The sequence below is a fragment of the Carassius gibelio genome, chromosome B11 (assembly GCF_023724105.1).
Source record: "Carassius gibelio isolate Cgi1373 ecotype wild population from Czech Republic chromosome B11, carGib1.2-hapl.c, whole genome shotgun sequence".
In the NCBI taxonomy this organism is placed as follows: Eukaryota; Metazoa; Chordata; class Actinopteri; order Cypriniformes; family Cyprinidae; genus Carassius; species Carassius gibelio.
Genome location: NC_068406.1, coordinates 4462698 through 4489708, shown reverse-complemented (window position 1 = coordinate 4489708; position 27011 = coordinate 4462698). Strand labels below are relative to the sequence as shown.

Genomic DNA, 27011 nt, shown 5'->3' with positions numbered 1-27011 from the left:
ATAGTCCAAGTTGGTCTTCACCTCCAACATCACATCCAGGGACAGAGTTTTGAAGTCGTCAACGGATTGTTTGAATTATACAGGAATTCCGGTAGACGTGTGTGTCGCGTTTTTTTTTGTGTTCCGCCAGGAAACAGATGCCATGAAGCCAAACCCCCTCACGAAAAAAGAAACCCGTTGTGTTTACAACCGTGACAATAAGTGCTTATCAGGATCAACTAAATGCTGGATTTTCAAAAGTTCACGGCATAGAATCTCTATAATATGTCCAAGAGTTTGACACACTGATCTGTTATTGTGGCAAGATTTCCACACCCCGAAATGTGACCATGAATGAAACTAACTGTGATTGGTTATTTGACATGTCAGTAGGCCTTGGCCAATGAAAGCTGCCATGGAATCCAGACCTTCAGCCGTCAGTCTGAAGGTCTGGTTATGTGAGACTAGGGCCCTGTTCACACTAGTGTGTTTTCATTTAAAATGGCATTTTCGAATTAAAATGATCTGCGTTTACACTGGCATTTCAGCTGCATTTCTGAAACGATCTCCATCTACACTACATTACGGAAAATACATGTCACGTGACCATTCGTGCACACTGGACATGCATGTAAAAGTGTAAACAAGAAGTTGGTTGCTAGTCATTTTGGTCCATTTACACTGAAATGTAACCCCAGAGCTTTCAAAAGTCTCTGTTTTTGAACGTGGAAAACACCAGAGTGGTGTAAACGATAGGCATAGCCATAGCAAAGGTTATGCATTTTAAAACGAAAATGGACTAGTGTTAACGAGGTCTAGGTCCAAGTTGTCAGAACATTCCCAACTTTAAAGTTGCAATTACGAGTTCTGCAAGCCTTTGGTGATGATAGTGTTACCATAGAAACACAATTCCAAATCTGAGGATGCGGACAGCTCTGTGTCGAGCATCACATTATCTTGAAATTACTGTAATTACAGTATGACGAGGCGTGAATACAACTTGAACCTCTGATCCAGAATGTGGAAACATGTATGGTCCTCAATTGGCCAACATGGACTAAACACTAAACTCACTCCACTGGCTTCAGATTTTAGATTTTGATGCTGACTTTCTGGACTTCCACTGCAAGAACACCACCTCAATACATTCCTTTAAGTATATGAGCCAGCTAAGGTCAATAAACGAGTGACGCCTTGTTCCTTCACGGTGTTTCCAAAACCTTCACCGTCTCTGCTCCGCTCTGGTAGAATGAGCTTCTAACATCTCCCTGAACTTCTGAGACCATCACAGCTTTTCAACAACCACTGAATCACTCCACAACCTTCAACCAATTTCAACCGCATTTCACTTCTGCTTTGGCTTGCAGTCTGAACTACACACTTAGTGAATGCAGGACATTGGTGATGATGGAAATGCATCCGTCTCGTATCATTTTAGAGCTTGATTACGTTTTTTGTTTTGTGTCCCACTGAAGATCGGCAAAGGTTTGGAATGATGTGATGCTGAATAAATGATGATTGAATGATCATCTTTACTCTTAAGATTATTAAATGTTTTTCCCAAACCTATTTTATCAAAAATATTTACTTGAAGTTCCCTTAAATTTTATGCTACCATTTTAATAATTTCACATGAACAACACAATTTCATGTTCACCGTTTCCAGAAGTTGATTAATGGTTATATGACATGCATGTGAACAAATAAAATATTTATTTTAAGTTTGTTTTTTATTTGGATTGTTTTTATTGTTTTGCTAGCTTGCATTAACATACGTCCAGAAATATATTCAACAACTTTTAATGAACGTAATGTTCATAACAATTCAAAGACCCTGAAGTTTAATAAGAAATTATCTTAATGCGCAGCTGAAATTCTGACGTTCAGTGTTTTAAGAGTGTGTGCTGCTTGCAATTCCGAGCTCATGGGTTCAACTCCAAGAGAAATCATGAATAGAAATGTTCTAATCAGACGTTGATGTATTATCCTCTGTGGAGTTGAGAGGATGCTGGAGGACACGGGTGCCCAGTCTTATGTTATATTCATTGGTTTCTATGACAACGGAGAAATGCTGAAGCTGTATCCATAACAACCACTTGCAGGAATAAAGGCTATAAGAACGATGAAGATCTAGAGAGCATTAGGAGAACATGTTTTGTCACGCTCAGAAAACTGCTGGACTGTCATGATGTCATCCTACAGACCCAAATGAACCAAACTTCATGTATACGTATCATGACTACGTATTACATTAAACGTACAAGTAAAAGTTTCTCCTCAGACCTGCACCCAAAATGCCATTTTACCTCCTATAAGAGAGATGTCTCCTCTGCTGTGGTTAATAACTGATTCTTATTCTTTCACTGATGGACTGCCCATCTGCATTATAAAACACTTGATTAAACGCTTTATACAATGATTGAATTACTTTCATCATTAACATGATAGCTGATACTTAATTCTGTGTAAGTAAACGTTTGCACCCACCTGTCTCGAGCAGTCAAGCAGTAGTTAACTAGATCTGGTCCAGGAGTGATGCTGCTGCTGCAGTGACTCATAGGGCGGGGCTTGACCGCGTCGATCACTGCAGCTCGAGTGCTGATTGGCTGGTGTGAGGTGTGGGCGGGATCAGACGGAGGGCTGAATCATTCGCTTACAGTTAACGGTTGACAGATCTCTGATTCTCTTGTACTGTATTATATAGCGCGGATCTCCAATCAGCTTTATTATAACAGGTGAATGAGCTCATCAGAGTGATGAAGAGTGTGGTGGTGCTGGTGATGAAGAAGAAGATGTGATGGCGTAAACTCCGCCCATCAGCCTCCATCTGAACAGACATCGAGCACAACATCGCTGTTTTATCGCTCGGTTTGGGGTAAGAACATCGCTCTGATGGAAACCACACATCACATCATAAACACGATAAACACACTCAGGTGTCTCGTTTATATGTGCGCCATCTGCGTGCATTTCTGCAGACGATTTTGTGCGGATTTCTCAGCTTGACGTTTTGTGATCGATGCATTTTGCGATGATTGCGGAGTTAAACGCGTGTAATCGCGACCAAAAGTGGTGCGGTTTTATTTGGCATGTATCGACGCCCTTTATCCGACCTGAACACGTAAAGTAACGTTCATGTATGCCATGTCACGTCAGTGTCTTTGAGTGTCATTGTGTGTCGTTTAAACGCATGTGTGTTGAATCTAGAACATGACTGTAACAAACACCGGCGCTCTCAGATACAGCTCTACAAGAAGAAATAAATGAGAAACACACACACACACACACACACACTGACTGACTGTACTAGTCAGGCTGTTTGTGACGTTAGGCGAGACATCTATAGTTCCATCTAAAGTTAAGAATTTAACTTGTGCGCAAAATTGGAATATCGCGCAAAACATTTACGAACAAATTAACCAAAGAGAACAAAATCGTCACTTCCTGAAAGAATGACACTATACACCACTAAGAAAAGTAGGAGAAGCTCCTGGATATAATAATTTTCCTATATACCTAATAAATCACTTGCATCTTTAGATCGAGCAGACGAGACGCAGTGAACGCGCTTATTGCTGTCGGAGGTGGATGCTGCTGCTCGGGAACGCGCAGTCTTTGGGAGGCAATTGTGACAGACTTTGCTCGTGCATTTCCAAATGACCATATAACAACATTTCAGATGCTGTGGAACAAGCTCGGTCCAATGGTTAGTCAGGATTTACCATCACATAGCGCAGTCACATCACCTTTTTTGATGTGCTTGAAGGTATTTATTCGCAAAACGCATTTCTATCTTCCATTATTCGCACCACCTCAAGCGAATGTTTTATTTATTTATTTATTTATTTGAGAATTAAGGCAATATTTCGCATAAAAGCAGGGTGATGGAAACCCAGCTTATGACAGAAATTCCAACTCAGAATCTGTTTTAGTGACTATTTGGTATAATAGCATTAAACTGTCTGACAGTCAAACATTACTGTCTGAGAATCCCTGCAATTACTTCACTAGGGTCTGACAATTAAACTGGCTCAAGAGATTCATAAACCATATGCAAACTGATATGCATACTTTCCTTGGCAGATAAAGCACTGTAAAACATTAAATCAACATATTTAAGAACAGGGACAGACTGGGAGGGAAAAACGGCCCACCACAACTATAAACAGACGCTACTATCTCATAATATTACAGCAATTCTGTCTCATTTATGGCAAATATCATCACAAAACCCATGGTGCCCCTGCTGACAAAAACAATAGAACCCATCACAGAAATCCTAATGATTTCCATTACAAATACCACTAAAAACCATCAACTTTTAACTATTAGATCAATTAATTAACATATAGTGTGTTTTGGGGACATATTACATTAGTATTTAATGGTTTTAACAAAAGTCACCAACAGAAGGAGACCAATTACCAGTAGAGACCAACAGACACCATTACAGTTTCCATTAAAACCAATACCATTTCATTATAACCAGTAAAACCATTACAAAATTATGTGATGGGTTTATTTTTATTTCATTTTAGTTTTTCAGTAGGGGACTGAAATAAAAGTATTATTGTATGAACTAAAATACTTGAAATCTGTAGAAAAAGAGCAGAATGCAAAATGTATATTATGGCAAAAAGCATAAACCTAAAAAGTATAATTTGTTTAATTAGTTTTGAAAGATTTTATTAACAATCAAACTTGTGCAGGTTAAGCTAATTCAGAAGGAAAACTTTGTTGTCATTTGACAGCAGTATCACTCCAACAAATAAACGTCTTAATGGCATTGTCTGTAAATTTGCAACAAACAAATGTACAGAGGTCATATTTTTTATTACAGAACATTCTCAAAACAACATAAGAGGACAGTTAAAAAGGGCATATTGTAAAATAAATAAATAAATAAATAGTTATTTCAAATCGCACCATAAATTCAATATTTTTATTGAATATTTAATTTAAGAGCTTTAAAGACCTTTTAAGACCTGCACTTCACATTTCAGCCTTTAAACAATTTTTAAGAAATGGCAATCAATCAAAAGTATCAATTATTATACTAATTTAAATAATTAGGCTATTATAAGACAATTATTATATTAAATTACATGAATATATCTTAGTGTCTTAATTGTTTAGATTTTTATAATGCATTGGCTTTCTGTTGAACCACTGGTTCACATTTAAAAATATGTTGCAAAAATAGCAGAGGGCTTATTGAAATAGCGAATTCGTTCTCTGCCAGCAGGTGTCACTTTCAGAACGGCAGAACAAAGCAGTGCACCTGACTCTGAAACATGCAGCGCTCAAGTTTATTCAGTCAAATCATTGCATTCTGCAATTTAAGACCTCTTATAATTAAGACCTTTTTAAAGACCTGCAGAAACCATAAGAACATATTTCAGTGCAAACATTTCTGTCATGAATTTGGCAAAAAATCTTTTGTTGACAATGCATTATAAATTTGAGGCAAGTGCCACCCTGGCGTCCCTGTTGTTTGTGTGTAGTAGTGTTATGACGATTTAAATAACAGATTTCTGAACACTCCAGCATATAAATATCCCCTTGAACTTGGTTAAGAGATAATCTGTTTACCATCTTGCCTGAAAAAATGCTGTTTTTATGGTCAGTTTTTCATTTATTATTTGCTAATGTAAGTGTATGTTTTCATTAGAGTGCACGTAATCCTATATTGAAAATAATACAGCGACCTCTCCTGGTTGGAGAAAACATTAAACTGAAAGCAGGCTTTACGTGACTTACATTTCAAATATTTTACAATTGATCATCCGAGTCTAAAATGATCCAGTGGACCGTACTAAAGACATTGTGTGCTGTATATGGCAGTTTCGGTTTCTTATAAGCAAAAATAGATTGCATTGCATGGCACCCCTTTTGTCAGCTGTCAGTGTCACTTTATCCAATACTTTTCCTTTAAGATGAACCAGCAGGCCGACTTCTCCAGAACGTCCAGATGGCCAGTCCGCCCCTGTTTCAGAACAATATTGAGCTTAAATACAATTGCTCTTTCTGTAATTATAATCTTTTTTTCTCACCAGAATTTTTACACTTGCAATGAAAAAATTACATTTCATTTTGTCAACTCATGACCAAAAAGTGTTTAAATAAAGACAGACTTCATCCTTGCTAGAACTGGAAATCTGTTTGCATTTCTGCAAGAAAACACGTCACATTCATTGACTTCTGGAGCGAGTGTGTGGCATACTGATACGAGCGCCGTTCACACTGACAGCGATTCACAGACACAAAGCCACCGGACGCCATTCAGTGTCTGACCGCTGGAGAAGTGACAGATATGCAAATGAGCAGGGAAGTGATGCGCTGACTACCAATGGGAGAGCAGAGAGCCGCAGCTACTAGAAAACATCATCCTCTCCTCTCAGTCTCGTGCAGCTCTCGTGACGTGTAAATATGTTGTGATGAAGAATGTCATATGTTTTCGCCGTCAGGGCCGATGCCTGTCATGCCGCCTCCATCAGACATCGTGAAGGTGGCCATCGAGTGGCCCGGTGCAAACGCTCAGCTCATTGAATTTGACCAGGTACTGTTCACCACACATGGGCGAGGGTTACTAACACACATATGCTGTTGAACTGTGGAACCATTTCCCGAAAATGTGTCATGGTGATATTTTACATCAATGTACTATTACTCTCGCAGATACTCGTATAGAATAAATGACTTGAAGATAGTGAAGGACATTTATTTGTGGGAGTTTATAGGTAAAAAAAATAGTAACTGTGGTTGCTGTAGTATGTAGAAGCTATGTGCCGTTGGAGATTCAGTGTGTAATGTGTGTGTGTGTGTGTGGTTTGTTGCAGAAGAAGCCGCTGGCGTCCATCATTAGGGAAGTGTGTGATGGGTAAGTCTGTCTCTAAACACCCTGACATCCATCTGAACAACCTGAAGCCTGACCTCAGCTCTTTATAATAACTCTAGTGTTATTTCACTCATTCTGCCTCCATCATCTGTGACATCACTCAGGGACTAGATTTGCATATTCATGAGATTATCGTGTGTCTCAGTAATGGTTTATATTTTATATATTATAACATCAACTGGGGTCAGTTCGGGTTAAATCAGCTAGAACGTTTTGCAGGTTATCACATTTTAAGGTGTGATATATATTTTATTATACTACGGGCCTTTGAATGCTTGAATCTGATTGGCTGACGAACGTTTTGAGGTCATGTGTAATTATTTCATGGGAAACGCACGGCGAAAGTAGTTCCAGGCAGCTCTCCTGACCGCATTACACTTCCATATCACTTCGCACAGTAAAGCAGTAATAACAGTGATGCAGTTTCTCTCTCTCTCTCTCTCTCTTTCTTTCTCTCTAAAAACTTCATTAATAACTGCATTAGAGTGCTATCAACGTCTCAAGCCTCCTTGACCAGCTTTAAAATTATGTTTTGGTACAAGGAAAAGGGGATGAGATGCAGAAGAAATATCCCTACTCACAATAGTGATTTAAGTACAAAAACCAGACGAATCCCTTTAAATATATCTTCTGCTCGATGTCTTGAGGTGTGGTGACCATAGTATAAGCAGAATAATTGACTCTGCTTTGAATTATTCTGACTTCTGACTTCTAATTGAATTATTAGAAGTAATGCACATGGGTTTGCATTATTTTTCTAACAATTCAACGGCCCATCGTCAGTTATTCTTTATGTAATTAATACGTTTATAATACAGTAAATGAATGAAGCTTAACTCTATGCAAAGATAATTTTCTCTGTTTATTTGTAACTTGTTGAACACAAATCAGATCAGACGATTCGTATCAAATGAATGAATCAGTGTAAAAACGTCCTGTTCATGGTACAGTAAAGCATTAGATAGATGTGCAAGTATGTGAAGCGTTCTCTTCATTTTACTTCCGAAATCACAGGGATATGAACACCCATTCATCCCAGAAGAAATTAGGCATTTGAGACTTTTTTTCCTCATTATAAAATTATGAGATCAAAAGAAATTAACCCTTTTTATTTTTTTATATCAGAGATATATCTCAGAATTGCAAGATATACAATGAATTCTGACAAAATAAACAATAAAAAAGTCATTGACATTTCAACTGACTATTCTGACATTTATGAGTTAATAGTTGAGTTTATAAATAATTAATCTGAGATTTATAAATAATAGGCATATCAGTGATACAAAAAAAAAAAATATTAAAATATTGCTAATTTAGTTATCACTGTCGTTTAGGACATATTATTCATACAATTCCAAGAAAGAAAAGAAAATACATATATGTTGTGAATGATATAAACCAATACTGGAATACAGTAAAGTCCGATTTTTGAGATAAATGTCACAAAGGAGTTTTCTTTTTTTTTTTTTTTTCATTCTGTGGCTTCCAATGATTTTCCAAACACTGTTATGTGGTTTATGCAAAATCATCAAGCTTGTTGCTTAATAATAATTGTTAATATAAAAATAAATCCAAGCCTATGAATGCTAATTGTGATGTCAATTTAAACAATAAATATACTTAACAGGGCTGTAATTTCTTAATGATTGAATGTGTTTAAATAAATCGTCTAACTCTGTCCTATAACGTGCTGTTTAAGACTTTTCACATCTTTAGAGATGATTTCCTCTCAAGGGTTTAAGATTATTTTAGGGATGTATTGATTAACCGCGAGGCGGTTCAAAATTGATTCAAATATGTGATGATTCAGATCGGTTGAGATGCTGAACAAATCATGATTCATGTAGGGTAGGAGTTTATATCAGTGTGTGTCTGAGGGGAACTTACTGTCTTTAGACAAGTTTAGATGCTATTTATTTTGTATGAAGCATATTAAAGTTAATAAGTGCAGCCTGCTTTGTTTACAGCGGTAACCAAGGAAACGCTTTAAGCGCCACCTGCTGGCAGAGAGTGAATCTGACACTGAACATGTTTCATGCAGATATTTTTACAAAACTGAAACCATTCCGTTTTTGCTTCAGAATTTTGAAACTAATTTAAATGTAAAACTGCTCATGCATGCAGCATCTTTGTTTGGACCGTGATTAAAATGCTAATTTTAAATGGAAAGAGCACAGACAAAACCTTGTTTTGTTTATATGAAGAGATTTACTTTATTTGTCTTATTTATTTGATTTGGGGCTTGTTTCAAATTTTCTTTTTAGTTTTGTTATTTGCATTAACATTCGATTAAAATTTTGTTATTTAGTAGATGCTTTTATCAAAAGAGAAATCAGAACCATCAAAAGTTATTGGTATATTATTATATTGGTATATTATTATAGTTATATTTCAATTTCACAAATAAATGTCCAAGCAATAATAAAATGACAAATTTGATTCATAATTTGTCTTTAATATAATTTTGTAAAAAAATAAAATAAAATCATGAATCGAATCGTTACATCCCTAATTCTTCTGTCATCATTGGAAAGCTGTCAGTGTGGATGGTGTGTTTGTTGTAGATGGTCTCTGTCGGGTTCAGAGCAGTTCGCCCTGCGTTACGCTGACGGACCGCAGCTCTACATCACCGAACAGGTCAGACGCTCGCTCACAGAGATCCTCATGTTACTCCTCTTGTGTTCATATACTGTACACACACACACAAAGCTCTAGTGAGGTGTTGCAGCTGTTTGTCTGTGTGTTTCAGAGCCGCGGTGAGATTAAAAACGGCACCATCCTCAGACTGGCCATCTCTCCTGTAAGTCTGAGTCTGGAGACGAGGATCAGTGTGTAGACTCGCTGTAGCCTAACCGGTGTGTGGTGTCTTGTGGTGTTAGATGCGGGCGGCTCGACAGCTGCTGGAGCGCATCCAGTCTCATGGGATTGACGCGCGTCTGGAGGCTCTGAAAGAGCTGGCCAAACTCTCCGCTGACCCCACCTTCGCCACCGAGTTCATCAACATGGAAGGCCTGGCGACTCTCGCACGGCTGGTGGAGAGCGGCACACAGTACGAGTCCTCCACAATCATGGGTTTTCTGTGTGAATTTATTATAAAATGTCATTTATTTCTGTGAATCAAAGCTGAATTTTCAGCATCATTACTTGCTTATGAATCTATTTGAAGAGATAAATACATTCTTTATTGTTTCAAATTTAGCTTGTAATTATTAGTGGAAATGTGGGACCCGTGGCGTATCTGTAGCAGTCCGTGTGTTGGGATGCTGCTGCAGACTGATCTGTCATTTATATCTGCAGTTTTGGGGAGATGTTGGCCTTCACTCTCACAGCGTTTCTGGAGCTCATGGATCATGGCATCGTGTCCTGGGATCTGATTTCTGTGTCCTTCATCAAACAGGCAAGTGTGAAACACATTTAACAGCTCTGTCTCTTTCTAAAGTAGCCTTTCTCAACCGCTTTGATTACAAAACAAAAAAATATTGACTTTTACTGGAATTCCATCTCTGAAAATCGTAAACTTGTCTTCTATGTGTGTTTCTTCAATGCATGCATTATTCTAGGATTTAACTGAATGCATCCAGCGTTTTAATTGACCTTTTGCATTGGAAAAAGTATCTTCTAGATGATTGTCTGATGCATAATGCGGGTTCAGGGATAAGTGCTGCTGCTGTAGTTAAAGTTCACGATCACTGTATCTGATTAATTAAGAATTAATAATAATCTAATTAATAAGTCCGTTCATCTAATCATTTGCACATACACTGCCATTTAAATTTGGGATCAGTACAATAATTGTTGTAGCCACTAACACTTTATTCAGCAAGGATGCACTAAATCGATCAAATGTACCAGTAAATACATTTATAATGTTACAGTTAGATTTCTATTTCAAATAAATGATCTTCTTTTAAACTTTCTATTCATATGTGAATCATGAAAAATAAAATGTATCACAGTTTTCATGAATTTTTTTTTACATTGATAATAATCAGAAATGTTTCTCGAGCAGTACATCATCATATTATTCTGATTTCTGAAGATCATGTGACACTGAAGCCTGGAGGAATGATGCTGAAAATACAGCGGAGCATCACAGAAATAAATTGCGATTCATAGCATAAAAAAATATATGTTATTGTTAACATAATTTATCTGTGTATATTTAATATGTATATATAAATACACACAAATGCATGTTTATATTTCAGATAAATATGTTATGATTAGATATTAAATATATTTATATATTTAAATATTTTCAAAATATATACTGTATGTGTGTGTATTTATATATACATAATAAACATACAGTACGCACAGATATATAATCAGAATCAGAGTCACGTTTATTGCCAAGTACTGTATGAATACATGCACAAGGAATCTGTCTTGGTAAATTAGTGCAAAAGAAAAACTAAAATAAATAATAGAATAATGAGATAAGCCATTTTAACATAAGACAAATAAAAGCTATACAATAAGAGCAGAGAGAGGAAAAACAGGAATGTAAAATTATAAAATACAAAATAAACATCTCTACATTTGCGCAGAATATGTAAAGTAGGGGAGTGCAAATGTTCACAGTTGAAACTTAAATTTGGATGAGATTAATCACAATTTAAAATTAAGCTGATATTCGCATAGAAAACAGCTGTTTTACATGAATAATATATATTTTTTTGTTATGTATTTTGATCAAATGAATTTGTGGTCAGTGTTCAGTTGGATTGTCTGTGAATGATGATGGGATTGAGGTGTGGTGTGTGACAGATCTCAGGATACGTGAACCAGCCCATGGTGGATGTGTCCATTCTGCAGCGCTCACTGGCCATCCTGGAGAGCATGGTGCTGAACAGCCACAGCCTGTACCAGCGGGTGGTTCAGGAGACCACTGTGGCACAGCTCATCGCACACCTGCAAGTGTGAGCACATACACGCACACACACACGCACACACTCACCGCAGCGCAGGTCACATGCTCTCTTGCACGCACACACACACACACACACACTCACGTAGTGACAGGAGGACAGGGCCACGTGTGCGACTGGACACCTAGAGGAAAACATCACAGGACCGTTAAAGGGCTCATGAAATGCAGTTTCAGACTTTCAGATTAGTTTCTCAATGTTAGTATCGTGTGTTTTGATACATGAGATGACAAGCGCTGTGAGAGCCCGAGATGTTTCAGCTTGCTTAGTTGCTGAACTCTTAGCATATTGTTTTAAAAGTGCTTTTATTACTTCTCATGTGTTGGTATCTACCGATTTTATTAGCAACACACATACAATAATGCTCTTGGTGTCTTAACCCTCTAAGCACCAAAGTCGCAAAATTGTGACAAGACGTCATACTTAAAGAGTAACTAAACCAACTTTTTTTAGTCAAGGATCTGTAAGAATGGGGCTTTATAAGTGCTGTTCATTGATTCAAGTAACTTTTTTGACATTTGAGTATAAAGTGTTTTAATTCTACAATATATGGTGTAAAAACGTCTGAGTGCTGCCCTCTTCAGGTTGAACGGTGGCTACTGCAGTTGATTTTTCCTATTGGATGTTTGCGGTGGCAGGTGATGTAAGCAGTTTCCAGCTCACCACGCCCCCTGTCAGTATAAAACCATCTTGTTCTGTCAAAATCACTGCAGTGAGTCAGGAGTTGGAATTTCCAGTATTGAAAATGATAGACTATTATAGCATCTATTTAGCATAGCATTTATATAGTTATTTAGATTATTTTGTGTAGCCTATGTAGTCAATTAGTTATTAGTGTAAAGTTAGTATTGTTAGAAGCATAGTTAGTTAGTAGCCTAGTATTGCATCAGTTAAGACAGCTTCAAGTTGGTGTAGATTTATCTGTACAGTGGTCAGGATGGTACGTAGGTGTAGTTTTGCTGGTTGCGACAGCACTGCTGTTTTCCAGCAGACTTTACAATCAGGCGCCAGTGGTTGCATGCACTTAGCCTGGAAGACCGCGAGTTCCCGCCTAGAGCTGCAGTGTGCAAACTGCATTTTACTTGGGGTTGTTTCTCCAACGCAATGGAGGTGGACACCTCGACATCCTTCACTTCAGGTGAAGGTGGGGAGAAAAGTCCTCTACTTCAAATGAATGCTCTGTTGCAAAGCTACTTGCGTCACAACAGTCACTCTCCATTTTAGCGACTCTGACAGCAGCTGTCAATCAATCCGTCACTGTGGGTCTCATGTTCACGCCCCACGCACTCAGCCCCACCCTCGGGGTTCGTCCCCTCTATCTCTGCTGTGCTCTGCCCAATTTTTAGCATTTTTCAAATATTGCCAGTGGGTGGAGTCATGCTCTGACCAGGGGTTTAGTTACCCTTTAATAAAATAGACTGTAGTTCCTCATATGATGTGATATCTCATTTGTATTCCCTTCCACTAGATGGCAGACATTTAGTACTTTGACTCTAGACCAACATCATGTTTCTGTTCAAAGTGTTCGAGGAAATAGCAGAGCAAGTGAGCTCTCATGTCATTGATGCGGAAGCAATTCATTTCATAGCGTGAGTGTAAATGGTGAGATTTATGAGAGAAAATCGCCAGATGGCTAATATGAGGTTGTACCGCAAGGATGTGTTACAAATGTTGTTCGCCAATTCTGACTCTGAAGGGGAATATTTGCCTTTTGGAAATGACGATCAGCCGTCTAATGATCGCTCTTCTCGCAGTACATCTTTGCAGCGCAATGGTGCAGCTGTGCAAGGCAAGGGTGTTCACGAAGCACAAACATGCGATCATTTCTACACTTTGCTCAATAGAGCATCACATTCACTATATAAAATAAAATTTTGTAGATGAAAATATGTAGGCTAATGTGTTTTACTATTATATAGTGTAGTAATATAGTAATAATTTAATACTTTCTCCAGATTTACTGTTGGCTTCCTCTTTTCTGATAATTTGGAATGAGGATTAAAAAGACACACACACAAAAACATGCAGATATGTTCAAACATCAATTCAATACCTAATATTTCCTGAAAATTATGAAATACAAGATGGCCGCCCCTGGTGACGTCACAATATGCAAATTAGATGAGTATATTTACACCCCTCATAAACTTTCGATCATGCCAAACATTTTTCTAATTGACAGTAGATCTCTATCTTTAAGCCCTTTTAAGACACAATCTTTTGAAATCTTGATGTCAAAATACAACATTTTTTCCAAAAAACCCTGGCGCCTTAAGGGTTAATAGTGTTAGATGTACTGCATGTCCTCTGAGCACAAAATGCATGGCACTGCTGTATCTTTCAATAACAGATGTTTGAAAAGTGGCAGCATGTGTAATGATAATTCAGTAAACAGTGAGTGGTGAAACTGCTCAGGAGTGTCATTAAAAATAAACTTCAGCCATGCATTTATAATGCTAGGAAGGCCATGCAAAGATTTTGGAGGTGCATTTTCTTTACATCCACTGACAGAAAAACATCTAAAGTTACTAAAGTCAATGAAATGACATTCCTCAAATTACAAATGTAGCATTAAAAAATAAGAAGTAAAAAAAATGTTTTGCTCATCAGTACGACCATTTATAAATCACTGGATAATGCAAGCTAAAATGCAGATGAGTCCTACAACATTTAGATGCAATGAAAGGTTGCATCTGTTTTAAAAATGTTGCAGTTGATTTCACATTTTTTAGTCTGGCATTATAGTTTGGTGAAAAGTTTAATAAATGAAGGTGTACAAGTTTATGTCACAATAGCACTAATATAAGTAAAAAATAAAAGACAAATCAGAATGAGATCCTCCGCTGGATTAAGCTGCGTCGCATTGTATTCTTCTTTATTGTTATTTGCTTTGTTTTTAAGTTTTGTTGATATTGCGAGCATATAAAAATAATACTTAAAGGGGTAGTTCACCCAAAAATTATATCATTAATGACTCACCCTCATGTTGTTCCAAACCAGTGAGACCTCCGTTCATCTTCTGAACACAGTTTAAGATATTTTAGATTTAGTCCGAGAGCTCTCAGTCCCTCCATTGAAGCTGTGTGTACGGTCTACTGTCCATGTCCAGAAAGAGAAGAAAAACATCATCAAAGTAGTCCATGTGACATCAGAAGGTCAGTTAGAATATTTTAGAATATTTTTAGAATATTTCGAAAATACATTTTGGTAAAAAAATTGCAAACATTACGACTTTATTCAGCATTGTCTTCTCTTCTGTGTCTGTTGTGAGAGAGAGTTCGAATCAAAGCAGTGATATCCGGTTTGAGAACAAATCATTCGATGTAACCGGATCTTTTTGAACCAGTTCACCAAATCGAACTGAATCGTTTTAAATGGTTCGCGTCTCCAATACGCATAAATCCACAAATGACTTAAGCTGTTCACTTTTTTAATGTGGCTTACACTCCCTCTGAGTTCAAACAAACCAATATCCCGGACTAATTCATGTACTCATTTTCTCATGTACTCATTAATTTTATACCGATATATCGGCGACAGGCTCATATCGGCTGATAATATCGGCAAAACAATATATCCGTCGGGCTCCTATAGCCCTTGTGTTTCCCTTGTTGCTTTGTCAGTTGTGGTATGGAAAGGTTGCTGTTGTTCTTGCTCTCTGTATTCCTGGTTGCCTTTTTGTTTCTTTCATTACGCCTCTGTCTTTCTTCGTCATGTCCCTGCCTATAAGAGTTTGTTCAGAACACTCCTGCTTGATAACATACAACAATGACGCTTGTTAAGTATTTGATTTCAAATCTAGGCGTTTCAGAAGGGTAGAAAGCAATCATTTATATTTTAACTGAGGAGTTGTAGGGTAACATCCTATGGATAAATATCAATATAATATTTATATTCTCTTATTTCATGACCCTTTTAATAATTTCACTTAAGAGCTCATCACTCAAAATTGTATTGTACCTCCAGCAATGGTGGTGGTGATGCCGGTTGAACGTGGCCCTCTCGTCTCCTGAGCTCGAGCTGTGAGAAAGTGACATATGGTCTAGAGTCCAGAAGTGTTGGAATTCAAGAGCAAGATACCTCTAACTGTGTGTGTGTGTGTGTGTGTACAACCATCCCTGCAGGTCCAATCAGGAGATCCAGACGTATGCCATTGCCCTCATCAACGCCCTGTTCCTCAAAACCCCAGAGGACAGACGCCAGGTGAACACACACACAAACCAAGTCCAGTCATATCAGGAATGACACAAACCTGAGCGATGTGTTCCCAGACCATCGTTCACAAGTGTAGCAGATCTAACATGTAAAAGTAACACAAGATGTGTAGCATTCAGTGAATCTGTGAGGGAAAATGTATAATGAGGTTCATTCAGGAATGAAACAATGTGACTTTCTTCATCAATTAATTTGTAGGACGCTCTCAAAACTCCATAGTTTGTTGTGTATTTGTTGCCGTGGTTCTGTCTGTGCTGTGTGTTTGTGGTGATAGTCTGGTTCAGACATTCACAGACCAGCTGATGGGTGTGTGTGTGTGTGTGTGTGTGTATTTAATGGCAGGAGATGGCGAGTACACTGGCTCAGAAACACCTCCGTGGCATCATACTCAATGTAAGTGTAAATCCATGTATAATGCCATCAGATTGCCTTTGTTACTGGTATTCTATTACTTGCTAAACACTTTCAGACAGAGTTGCTAAATGTTTCTGCTAATAAAGAACTGCAGATTCAGAGCACATCAGATGTGATTTCACCTGTGACAAATCCAGCCAACAGCAGACGGAAAGGTCTAATGAAGCAATGGGGAATTCTGTGCATGCATTTTTTTCATATTCTGCTCATCCTTTCAATGAATATGATTGTTTATTAGTTTAGTTATTGTCATTATGGAGATCAAACACCATAACAGACAGACAAATCATAACAGTCTCTATTAATCACAATATATATCACAAGTGATGATAATTGCTTTGCCTTACACCAGTGTCAAAATTTGGCCAATCACAATATTTATTTATTTATTTATTTATTTATTTATTTTGCAGTTGTTGCAATTCTTTTGTAAAATCAATTGAACAGTGCACTAATTGAAAACACTTTAGTTTAAAATATCCTGTAATTTATATAGCAGTAATAGTAAATAATGCATGATTACAAGCAGCTAGCACTAATGCTAATCCTAACCCGATAGTTGACTATGTAATAAGATTAACTAAACAGAGCGATATATTAGCGTGAAAGTGCTATAATCCCCAATATTATGTGTGTGGATGAGAGTGGAAAGTACTGATCTACTGACAATGAGCAATTTAAAGAACGTGTTGATGATAGTCAAATGCAGGTGACTCACTAACAATACTGTTGCAGAATAGGTCAAGACAGGTTTTTTGGCTGTTAAATAATGACACAAATAACAGTAAATTGACCAGAGGAAGCCTTTGTAAATCACCTTGCATGATTCATTTAAATGCTCTCCTCCTGTAAATGTTATGTGTGATGCGTAAACTCGGTCAGAAGCTAAAATTATGGCCTGAACTTTTCATGGCTATTGTTTCACTGCATGCTTTTTAGTAAATTGTAACATTTTTATTTTTCTCAATGAGCACCTTTTGATGGTATACAGATCAGATCTGCTTTCTTTCTCCATTTTATAGTTCTTCAGGAGCAGTGTGATAGTGAGTGTTGTTTTAGGAAACACATTGATGGTCTGTCTTTTTAAACTTGCCTTCTAGCACATCATCCGAGGGAATCGACCGGTAAAAGCTGAAATGGCACATCAGCTGTACGTGCTTCAGGTTTTGACCTTCAACCTTCTGGAAGAACGCATGATGACCAAAATGGACCCAAATGACCAGGCAAGTGAACGACAATTGCTTTAATTTAGAGAGAGAAACACAATGTATGGTTCAATTTAATAAATGCATTTATTGTGTTGACAGAAATTATTTGCAGAGTGAAACATCAATAGATCATTTTTTTTGTTTGGTGTTTTTTTTGTTTTGTTTTTTTTTTGCATGGAGTCAATGCAGCCGGCCACATAAAACAAAGATAAAACAACGACATTAAAAGGGTTAGTTCACCCAAAAATTACAATTAGCCCTGTGTTTTACTCAACCTTAAAGCATCTTAGGTGTACTGTATGCGACTTTCTTCTTTCAGAAGAATCCAGTCAGGGTTATATTACAAATTGTCCTTGCCCCTCCAAGGCTTTCAATGGGGGTAAGCCCTCACATGGCTCCAGGGGGTGAATAAAAGCCTCCTGTAGTGAATCCATGCATTTTTGTATGACAAATATTCATATTATAAATGTAATAAGCACCTTATTCTCACTTCCGCTGACTGTGGTATGCAGAAGTTGTGCAGGCGGATGAAATGCAGGAACAAAATGTACTTACTTTAACAAAAGTCTCCTCTTGGCTTATTTCGAAAGCCTTTCGAAAGCCTTTCTAAGTCCTGGTCGGAAGACATCTACATACAAACATTCAGTAACTGTCATAGCGCCACCAACTGGCAGTAGGAAGTTTGGCGCATATAAATGACTGAGACATTCCTCTTATATTTATCACTTTAAATACATTTTGCCCAACATTAAAGCCACCGGGTGTGAGAGCCTTTTCATCGCTGCTTGCATCTTTAATATTCTTGCTATATCTTTAATATTTAGACACAAAGAGATATCATCTTTGAACTCAGACGAATCGCATTTGATGGAGACAATGATCCCAGTGGAACAGAAAAGAGGAAAGCCATCTACACTAAAGACTACAAGATGCTGGGCTTTACTGTAAGTGATGTGTGTCTGCTCATGTTATAATCTGTGATAAAAACAATTTAAATTATGATTCAGTGATAGTAATGTGCTGATGTGTGTGATTTAATGATGATCGGTGGTGGTGATGTGCTGATGTGATATGATGGATTGATATTTGGTGATAGTGATGTGATGATGTGTTTAATGCTTTCATGGTGATCAATGATGGAGATGTGCTGATGTGTGTGATGGTTTGATTAGTGCTGCACGATTATGGCAAAAATCACAATTGTCGACTATTACCTTGAAACTTCGATTATTAATTATGATTATCACAGTTTACATTGAATGATGTTTATACCATTGTTTCATGCAACTGCATGCCGTATTTTGAAATTATGAAAATAAACAATCTGAAAACAGTCTATATTATTTTCTATATTATTATTAAGCCTCAAATGTCAACTATTCATCGGATTGGTTTCTTCTTTAAATGATAAATATATTATATTAGATGAGATGAGATGAGATGAGATGAGATGAGATGAGATGAGATGAGATTAGATTCAACGTTATTGCCATTGCACATGTAAGGTAAAAGGCAATGAAATGCAGTTAGCATCTAACCGGAAGTGCAATAAGCAGTAAGTACAGAATATACAGTGTCAGATGAGGCTATGGACATAATTTACAGATTTTAAAATACTATCAGCATGATATACAGATATGTGTACTATGAACATACTATACAGATGGAATATATAATAAGTGTATTGTACACTATAAGCAGAAACTATGAACATATGAACATCATTTACACTAGTGCAATGGACAGTAAAGTAAAGTGCATAGAAAAATATTCCAGTGTGCAAAAGGATTATTCAGTATTCTGGATTAGCAGACAGTAGTACAAGTAATAACAAGTGATCTGTTTTTTGTTTGTAAACCAGATTTAGTGATGAGGAGGGGTGAGGAGTGTGTGTTCAGTGTTCCTGAATCTTGTGGTCCTTGTCCGGAGGCTCCTGAAGCACCTCCCGGAGGGCAGGAGGTTAATCAGTTCGTGGTCAGGGTGAGAAGAGTCCTTAAGAATGCTGCGAGCTCGACGTATACAGTGTTTTCTCCGGATTTCCTCAATTGCAGAAAGTGGTGTCTCTGTGATACGTTGGGTGGTTTTTACCACCCTCTGCAGTGCCTTGCCTTCAGCAACTGAGCAGTTCCCATACCGGACTGTGATGCAACTCGTCAGGATGCTCTCAATCGCACACCGGATAAAGTTCACCAGGATGGATGAAGACAGCTGGTTCTTCTTCAGTGTCCTGAGGAAGAAGAGGCGCTGGTGAGCCTTCTTGACCAGGCTGGAGACCAGGCTGGAGGTGTTTGGTCCAGGACAGGTCCTCCGAGATGGAGCTGGAGACACGTTCAACAACCATGCCATTAATGTGGATGGGATCATGCATGCTTCCTTCCTTCTTCCTGAAGTCACCAATGAGCTTTTTTGTCTTGCTGGTGTGTCTTTGTTTAGCAGGTTGATGTCAGCACACCATGTGGCCAGGTGCTGTACCTCTTCCCTGTAGACAGTCTCAACGTTGTCTCTGATGGGGCCAATCACCGTGGTGTCGTCTGCAAACTTGATGATGGAGTCAGAACCATGCACAGGGCTTGCAGGAATGGGCTCAGCACACAGCCCTGGGGTACGCCGGTGTTGAATGTGATGGTGGTGGAGCAGGTGTGGCTTGACCGAACATGCTGAGGTCTGCTGGTCAGAAAGTCCATAATCCAGTTGCAGGAGGAGGTGTTGAGTTTTGTGGTCAGCTTGGAGGGAATGACAGTGTTAAATGCTGAGCTGAAGTCAACAAACAACATCTGCGACAATGTGTTGTTATTGTCCAAGTGTGTGAGTACAGAGTGCAGCATTGCGATATGATTGGTGATGATGATTGGTGATAGTCATGTGATGATATGTGTGATGTAATGGTTAGATGATGGTTACTGACAGTCAAGTAATGACACGTTTGTGTGCAAACCTGCAATAATTATGGAGTATAGCTGTCGCTAGACTTCATTTAAACCCTGAAAATGTGTAATATACAGAGCCCTGCACATGACATGCAGGGAGAAGGATTACTGATTACTGACAGTCACATAATGACGTGTTTGTGATGCGATGGATTGATGATGATTAGTGATGTTGAAGTGCTGATGCGATGGTTTGATAATGGTTTGTGATAGCCATGTGCTGATATGTGTATTGTGATTTGTTCACAGAATCCTGTGAATCCTGCTATGGATTTCACTCAGACACCCCCGGGAATGTTGGCACTAGACAACATGCTTTACCTTGCCAAAGTGCATCAGGACACATATATCAGAGTAAGAACACACACACTCTCATCTCTTTTGTTTTATTTTTATTTTGTCAATTACAGTGTCCTCATTATTAATGTTGAGTAAAAGTAATTATGTAAAACAGGGTCAGCTATATTAATAACACTACAATAATAATAATAATACATTATGATGGGAACAAAAGTTAATTGATTATTTATCCTTTTTTTCAGTGGAACATGTGGTGTGGTGCTGCTCATGCGCTTTGTCTTTTGTTTCACTTTCCCCTTCCTCTCCTCCCTTCTGTTTCCTATGTCCTCTTTCACCTTTTGTATTGTTAAAAAACATAATAATAAAAAAGCAAAATAGCATAAAAATGATCCACATGTCAGTGGTCTATACATACAGTGGTATTGTTTTGCAGATTGTTCTAGAAAACTGCAGTCGAGAAGATAAACATGAGTGTCCATTTGGCCGCTCTGCCATTGAGCTGACGCGTCTGCTGTGTGATATTCTACAGGTTGGAGAACTGCGTGAGTATTCTGCAAAATCTTCGATTCCTCAGTTCACTGATGAACGTGTTGGGGTTTGTTCGGAGGCTCAATTAGGGCAGCTTTAGAAGAGATCCAGAGTGATTTACACCTGAAAAGGATCATTATTATTCTCTCATCATTCACTCATCCTACATACATTATTGCTGTAATCCAGAGTAGGGTATGCAATATTGACAAGAAATGTATTTCGATATTTTCTATGGTTTTATTGATAACGATAAATAGACAATATTTTTCTGATTGTGCTTATATCTTAAAGATAACATGTACTCCACCCCCATGTCAAAACAGTTGGACTGGTGTTCTTTTCATGAAATTCTGTGCCTTTGCTCTGCAACCATACCTTTGCACATTGTGGCCACAGAGTTCTATTTTAACCTCATCGGCCCACAGGACTTCTTTCCAAAATTCTATACTCGTGTGATACTCGTGTGAATGTTCTTTTACAAAATTCAGAAATGCTGAATTTTGTGGTGAGGACACAGGAGAGTTTTTCTTCTGATGACTCTTCCATGAAGGCAATATTTGTGCAGGCTTTTCTAAACAATTGAACAGTGTACCATAACTCCAGAGTCTGCCAAATCTCCCTGGAGGTCCTTTGCAGTCAAACAGAGGTTTTGGCTTTTCTTGCAATCCTATTGGTCTTCTGACCTTATCTTGACCTCCACTGTTCCTGTTAACTGCCATTTCTTATTTACTTTGCGAACAGAGGAAATTGGTATCTGAAAACACTTTTAACAAATTGCTATCTTGTTATAGCCTTCTACTGTTTTGTGGGCGGCAACTGCTTAGAGGAATTTTGGCCCAGATCCGGCCCACATCTGGCCCGCATGGATTTCACGTGGGCCAGATGTGGGCCGAATCTGGGCCAACACTATGTTGCTGTCTGGCTGCTGATTGTTGGGACAAGATTAGTTAAACAAGCTATAACCTTAACAGGCTAATTAAGATCTGATACCTTGGTCAAAGTTATCTGAGAGCTCATGTCTGCTTTCAACTTTTTCACTCCAAAATTGTAGAAAAAAAACAATACACTGATATTGCTTAAAGGGGTCGTGTGATGAGATTTACTTTTTTCCTTTCTCTTTGGAGTGTTACAAGCTCTTGGTGCATAAAGAAGATCTGTAAAGTTGCAAAGAGTAAAGTCTCAAATCCAAAGAGATATTCTTTATAAAATTTAAGACTTGTCCACACCCCCTAAAACAGCTCATTCTAACACCCCCAACATCTCTATGTCACTCTGTGGGAAGATTTGCATAACGCCGCCCAAAAGAAGACGGCCTACCTTTTATTCTTGTTGTAGTACTGCTGTTGCCGCCACCGCCATGTCGTTTAGAAACTGTGTGTTTCACCGTGAAAGTGGATCTACTTTGTTTGGCCTTCCAAAAGAGGACACAACTAGGAATCATGTTTATATCACATGTATAATGGGTTTTATGTTTATGTCTCATCGCTCTGGCTGGACAGGGCATCACAATATGTTAAGGGGCGTAACATTTCTGTCACAAGCTTGAGTTATTCGGCCAATCACAACGCATTGGATAGCTTTCGTAAGCCTTTATTACTATGAATGTGTGAGAATGAGAGAAAGCTGGGTAATCATAGCCAGTGGCTGTTCATAAGAGAAGTTGATCCCTGACAAGTAGGTTTAGAAATGCACATGTGGATCTTAGGAAAGGAATGAGTGTAAGATATTAAGTTGTGAATGGACGGTGGGTCGGTTGATGGGAAAGGAAACTGATAGAAGGAATGGTAAGCTTTGAGACAGTTCCAGACAGAGACTTTAAGAATTTCTCCTTGAGATGCATGTTTGGTTTCTGATCTGTGGTGAGACCGGGTGGAGAGTGGGTTGAATTTTTATTCTGGAGCCAAGTCTAAATTTCTGGAATGGGAAATGAGATGAAGAGTCGGCTACAAGATTGGGGAGTCCTGGTATGAGTTGCTCGGAGAAGGAATTGTGGTTGAGCAGAGATTAAGTGAGCCTATGCATTAATTGCATTACTGCCAAACATGATCATCCCTTGTTTATATTTCAACTTCTGCTGCATAGTCTGAGCAGATGAGTAGATTCTGACCATCCCATAAAGGATGGCTGCTATGACTATGGGATATATTTCATCATGCTATGGAGACTGCTCTTGACTGTGGACTGAGGGAACTGAACTCTGGAGGCTGTTCGGCTTTAACCCAGCGCTTGCCATATTAACTCCTGAAGCCCATTGAGGGTGTTCAGCATCAGTGTATAGTTGAATGCAGCCGGGATGAGAGATGTAGTGATTATGGAAAATAAATGTTGTTCCATGATGAGAGGTGTTGTTGTGACGAGGGAAGTCGTGGCCTGTTGGTTAGAGAGTTTGACTCCTAATTCTAGGGTTGTGGGTTCTAGTCTTGGGCTGGCAATACCACGACTTGAGCAAGGCACCCAACTCCCAACTGCTCCCCGGGCGGCGCAGCATAAATGGCTCCAGGTGTGTGTTCATGGTTTGTGTATGTTCACTGCTGTGTGTGTGCACTTTGGATGAGTTAAATGCAGAGCATGAAATTCCGAGTATGGGTCACCATACTTGGCTGTATGTCATGTCACTTTCACTTTTTCACTTTTGTCAGAGGCACATTAAGGTGGCCAAGAAGTCCGTGTAGCTCACTCTTTGTACATCTGTCTTGCTAAGAGGAAGTGTGAGGCTCTGAGGTTTCTACTCTGATAATGGAAGGCAGAGTTCGGAGATTAGTGAGAAGATTAGTGAGAAAATCCTAATTATGGTGGTGCAGATGAAGGTGCAACAGTAAGGTAAGAAGTAAAGGAGTCTGTGGTTGTTGGTAAGAATCCATTGTAGCTGCGGAAAGAGAGTCTAAAATCCTAGGGCTGCTTTTGCAATCGAATGTGGCATACAGTGAAGTAATGACACCTTCCCAAAAGACTCTGGATTCTTGATGGATAGGCAAGACTTGAAGGCATTAGTGGTATCGGTATTCTGTGGTTGTGATGATGCGCTTCTGTTAGTAGCCTGTCAACTAGAGCTGTACGATTAATCGTAAAAAGATCGCGATCTTGATTCAGACACCCTCTCAATCTCCATTCCCAGAGTCTGTTAAACCTTTGACAAAGTCTTACCAGATCATTCAAATCCGTGCGCGCACTGCCGCTGACACAGAGAGAGCAGTTAACATGTTTGGTTAAAAAAAACATCTTCACAAACGGTCTTTTCAACTACACAGTAATATTTCTGTCTTACAGTCATTTATATTATCACAGAAATACTGGGATAAAGTTTATAGTTCAGATATAAACACTGATGTCTATATTATAGCGATCAAAATAGAGCAAATCCCCTTTTGAAAGCACTGCACTTCAAATAACGTTCGTGTTGATGGCATTGTTTCACCACTAGTTGGCGACAAGTGTCTTAAAAGTTTATTTGTCAATGAATTCAATTTTCATTCAAGAGAAACGTTCAAAAACGCTGATTCATCCAGTAATGAAACAAGTGAAGTAGGTTTATAAGTGAGTCGTTGAATCAGTGATTTAAACAACTTTTTCATCACTCTAAAATAAAAACAGGGGTTTTAAATGTATTATATTATACTGTACACTACCAGTCAAGATGTGTAATGTTTTTTAAAGTCTCTTCTGCTCACCAAACCTGCATTTATTTGATCCAAAGTACAGCAAAAACAGTAAAGTTTTGAAATATTTTTTACAATTTAAAATAACTGCTTTCTACTTGAATGTATTTTTAACTGTAATTTATTTCTTTGATGATCATTACTTCAGAAATTATTTTAATATTCTGATTTGTTTTTCAAAAAACATTTATTATTATTATTAATGTTGAAACAGATGAGTAGATTTTTCAAGTTTCTTTGACAGAGAGTTCAGAAGAACAAAATTTCTGTGAATTAGAAATATTTTGTTATAAATGTCTTTGTGACACTTTATCAATTTAAAGAATCCTTACAAAATAAAAGTTTTAACTTATATACTTCTGATAATGATAATAGTAATAATAATAAAAAAAGAATCGTAGGAGAATCATTTATCCAGAATCGTGCAGCCCTACTGTCAACTATATCAGGTTCTTGATAGGAGTGTAGAGGCAGTCTGCTGGTGTTGTAGGGTTATGAGGGCAGGAGTTTCTCGCATGAGCTTCATCACAGAACACGCAGGTGTGAGTATAGAGTGTAGTTCTGCGTCCACCACACAAACTATGATGGCGATTCTGACCCGCGGATCACACTGACGGAGAGCACAGAGCCCGGGATCTGCTCAGAGACCTCCTGAGACAAGCCTGGGAGTGGATGCTCATGGTCCAGGAATGTACAGTCCATCAGTCTGAAAGAAAGAGACAAACAGTACTGTATGAGGTTCCCGATATATGGTGGTTTCAGGAAGTCAGGTGATCGTTTGGGGTGTGGCCTTGTTGCCAAATTTCAGCTAACCAATTATCTCCCTGTTATATAAAGTCAATGTTATATTTGCAATAATGCTGATTTTTTTTTAAAAAACACCACTTTTCGTCTGATATTCTTTAACTATATGAAATTATATAAATACATACACTTTCTGCCCTCATATCTTGAATTTTGTGATCATTCTAAATGCATTTTAATAGACTAGATCATGCAGTGAAAGAACGGATTGTAAATGCTCGTGCGCATTAGTCTAACTTACTACTCTTCATCATGTAATTTAAGTGTGTACTCTGTGTGTTTTGTTTGGTTTTTGCGATATACTCGATAACGTAAAATTGCACATTGTTAAAACAACAATTACAATTTCATAAGGCAAGGCAAGGCAAGTTTATTTATAGCACATTTCGTACACAATGGTAATTCAAAGTGCTTTACATAAAAGAAAGTAAAATAATCATGAAGAAAAATGATAACAAAAATAAAACAAGCAATTTTAAAACTTTTAAAATGATTAATATATTTAAAAACAGTTAGAAAATGATTTTACATAAATAATAATAATAATAATAATAATAAAACAGTGAAAATATAGTGCAATCAGTTCGGACATTGCACAGTGCTCATTCAACAAATGCACAGCTAAAAAGATGAGTTTTAAGACTATTTATATCGTAGCCCCCTAATCCAGAGGGCTTCAACCACGCTCATAAAGACCCACTGTCCTGCAGGGTTCAGCTCCCACCCTAATCAAACGCCTGAACAAGTTAGTTAAGCTTTTCAGAATCACTTAAAAATACACAGGCAGCTGTGATGAAGCAGACTGGAAATAAACTTTCTGTGTGAAACAGGCAAAAGGTTTAATGCCATCAAATATCGACTTTCAAGTTTCACTGGGACAAATGTTTCTGTAATGTGTGTGTTTCTGTGATGTACTGTATTGTGATGTTTTTTGGAAATGAAAAGAAACGTGTCTTGTCTCTGCAGCAAATGAAGGATGCAATGACTTCCATCCCATGTTTTTTACCCACGAGCGTGCTTGGGAAGAGTTTTTCTGCGTCTGCATACAGCTTCTCAATAAGACATGGAAAGAAATGAGAGCCACTGCAGAAGATTTCAACAAGGTGTGTGTTCGTGAGAGTGTCTGCTAGTGGACAGAGGGTTTT

General features: G+C 38.1%; 1 protein-coding gene across 2 annotated transcripts in view; it reads left to right on the top strand.

Annotated features, from left to right (window-relative positions):
• Positions 1-2607: 2607 nt before the first annotated feature.
• elmo2 (engulfment and cell motility 2) overlaps positions 2608-27011 on the top strand; it is a 35685-nt gene continuing 11281 nt past the window's right edge. Inside the window, exons 1-15 of one of the 2 annotated variants that reach the window (XM_052569326.1) lie at positions 2608-2854; positions 6447-6538; positions 6819-6859; positions 9445-9517; positions 9630-9680; positions 9760-9929; positions 10178-10277; positions 11651-11796; positions 15936-16014; positions 16369-16419; positions 17541-17663; positions 18473-18592; positions 20825-20929; positions 21309-21417; positions 26833-26969. In XM_052569326.1, coding sequence (XP_052425286.1) covers positions 6452-6538; positions 6819-6859; positions 9445-9517; positions 9630-9680; positions 9760-9929; positions 10178-10277; positions 11651-11796; positions 15936-16014; positions 16369-16419; positions 17541-17663; positions 18473-18592; positions 20825-20929; positions 21309-21417; positions 26833-26969 — 1392 coding nt within the window. In that variant the 5' untranslated portion in view covers positions 2608-2854; positions 6447-6451. Of the gene's footprint in view, positions 2855-6446; positions 6539-6818; positions 6860-9444; positions 9518-9629; positions 9681-9759; positions 9930-10177; positions 10278-11650; positions 11803-15935; positions 16015-16368; positions 16420-17540; positions 17664-18472; positions 18593-20824; positions 20930-21308; positions 21418-26832; positions 26970-27011 lie in introns of both variants that reach the window. The other variant, XM_052569325.1, reaches the window with a different exon arrangement.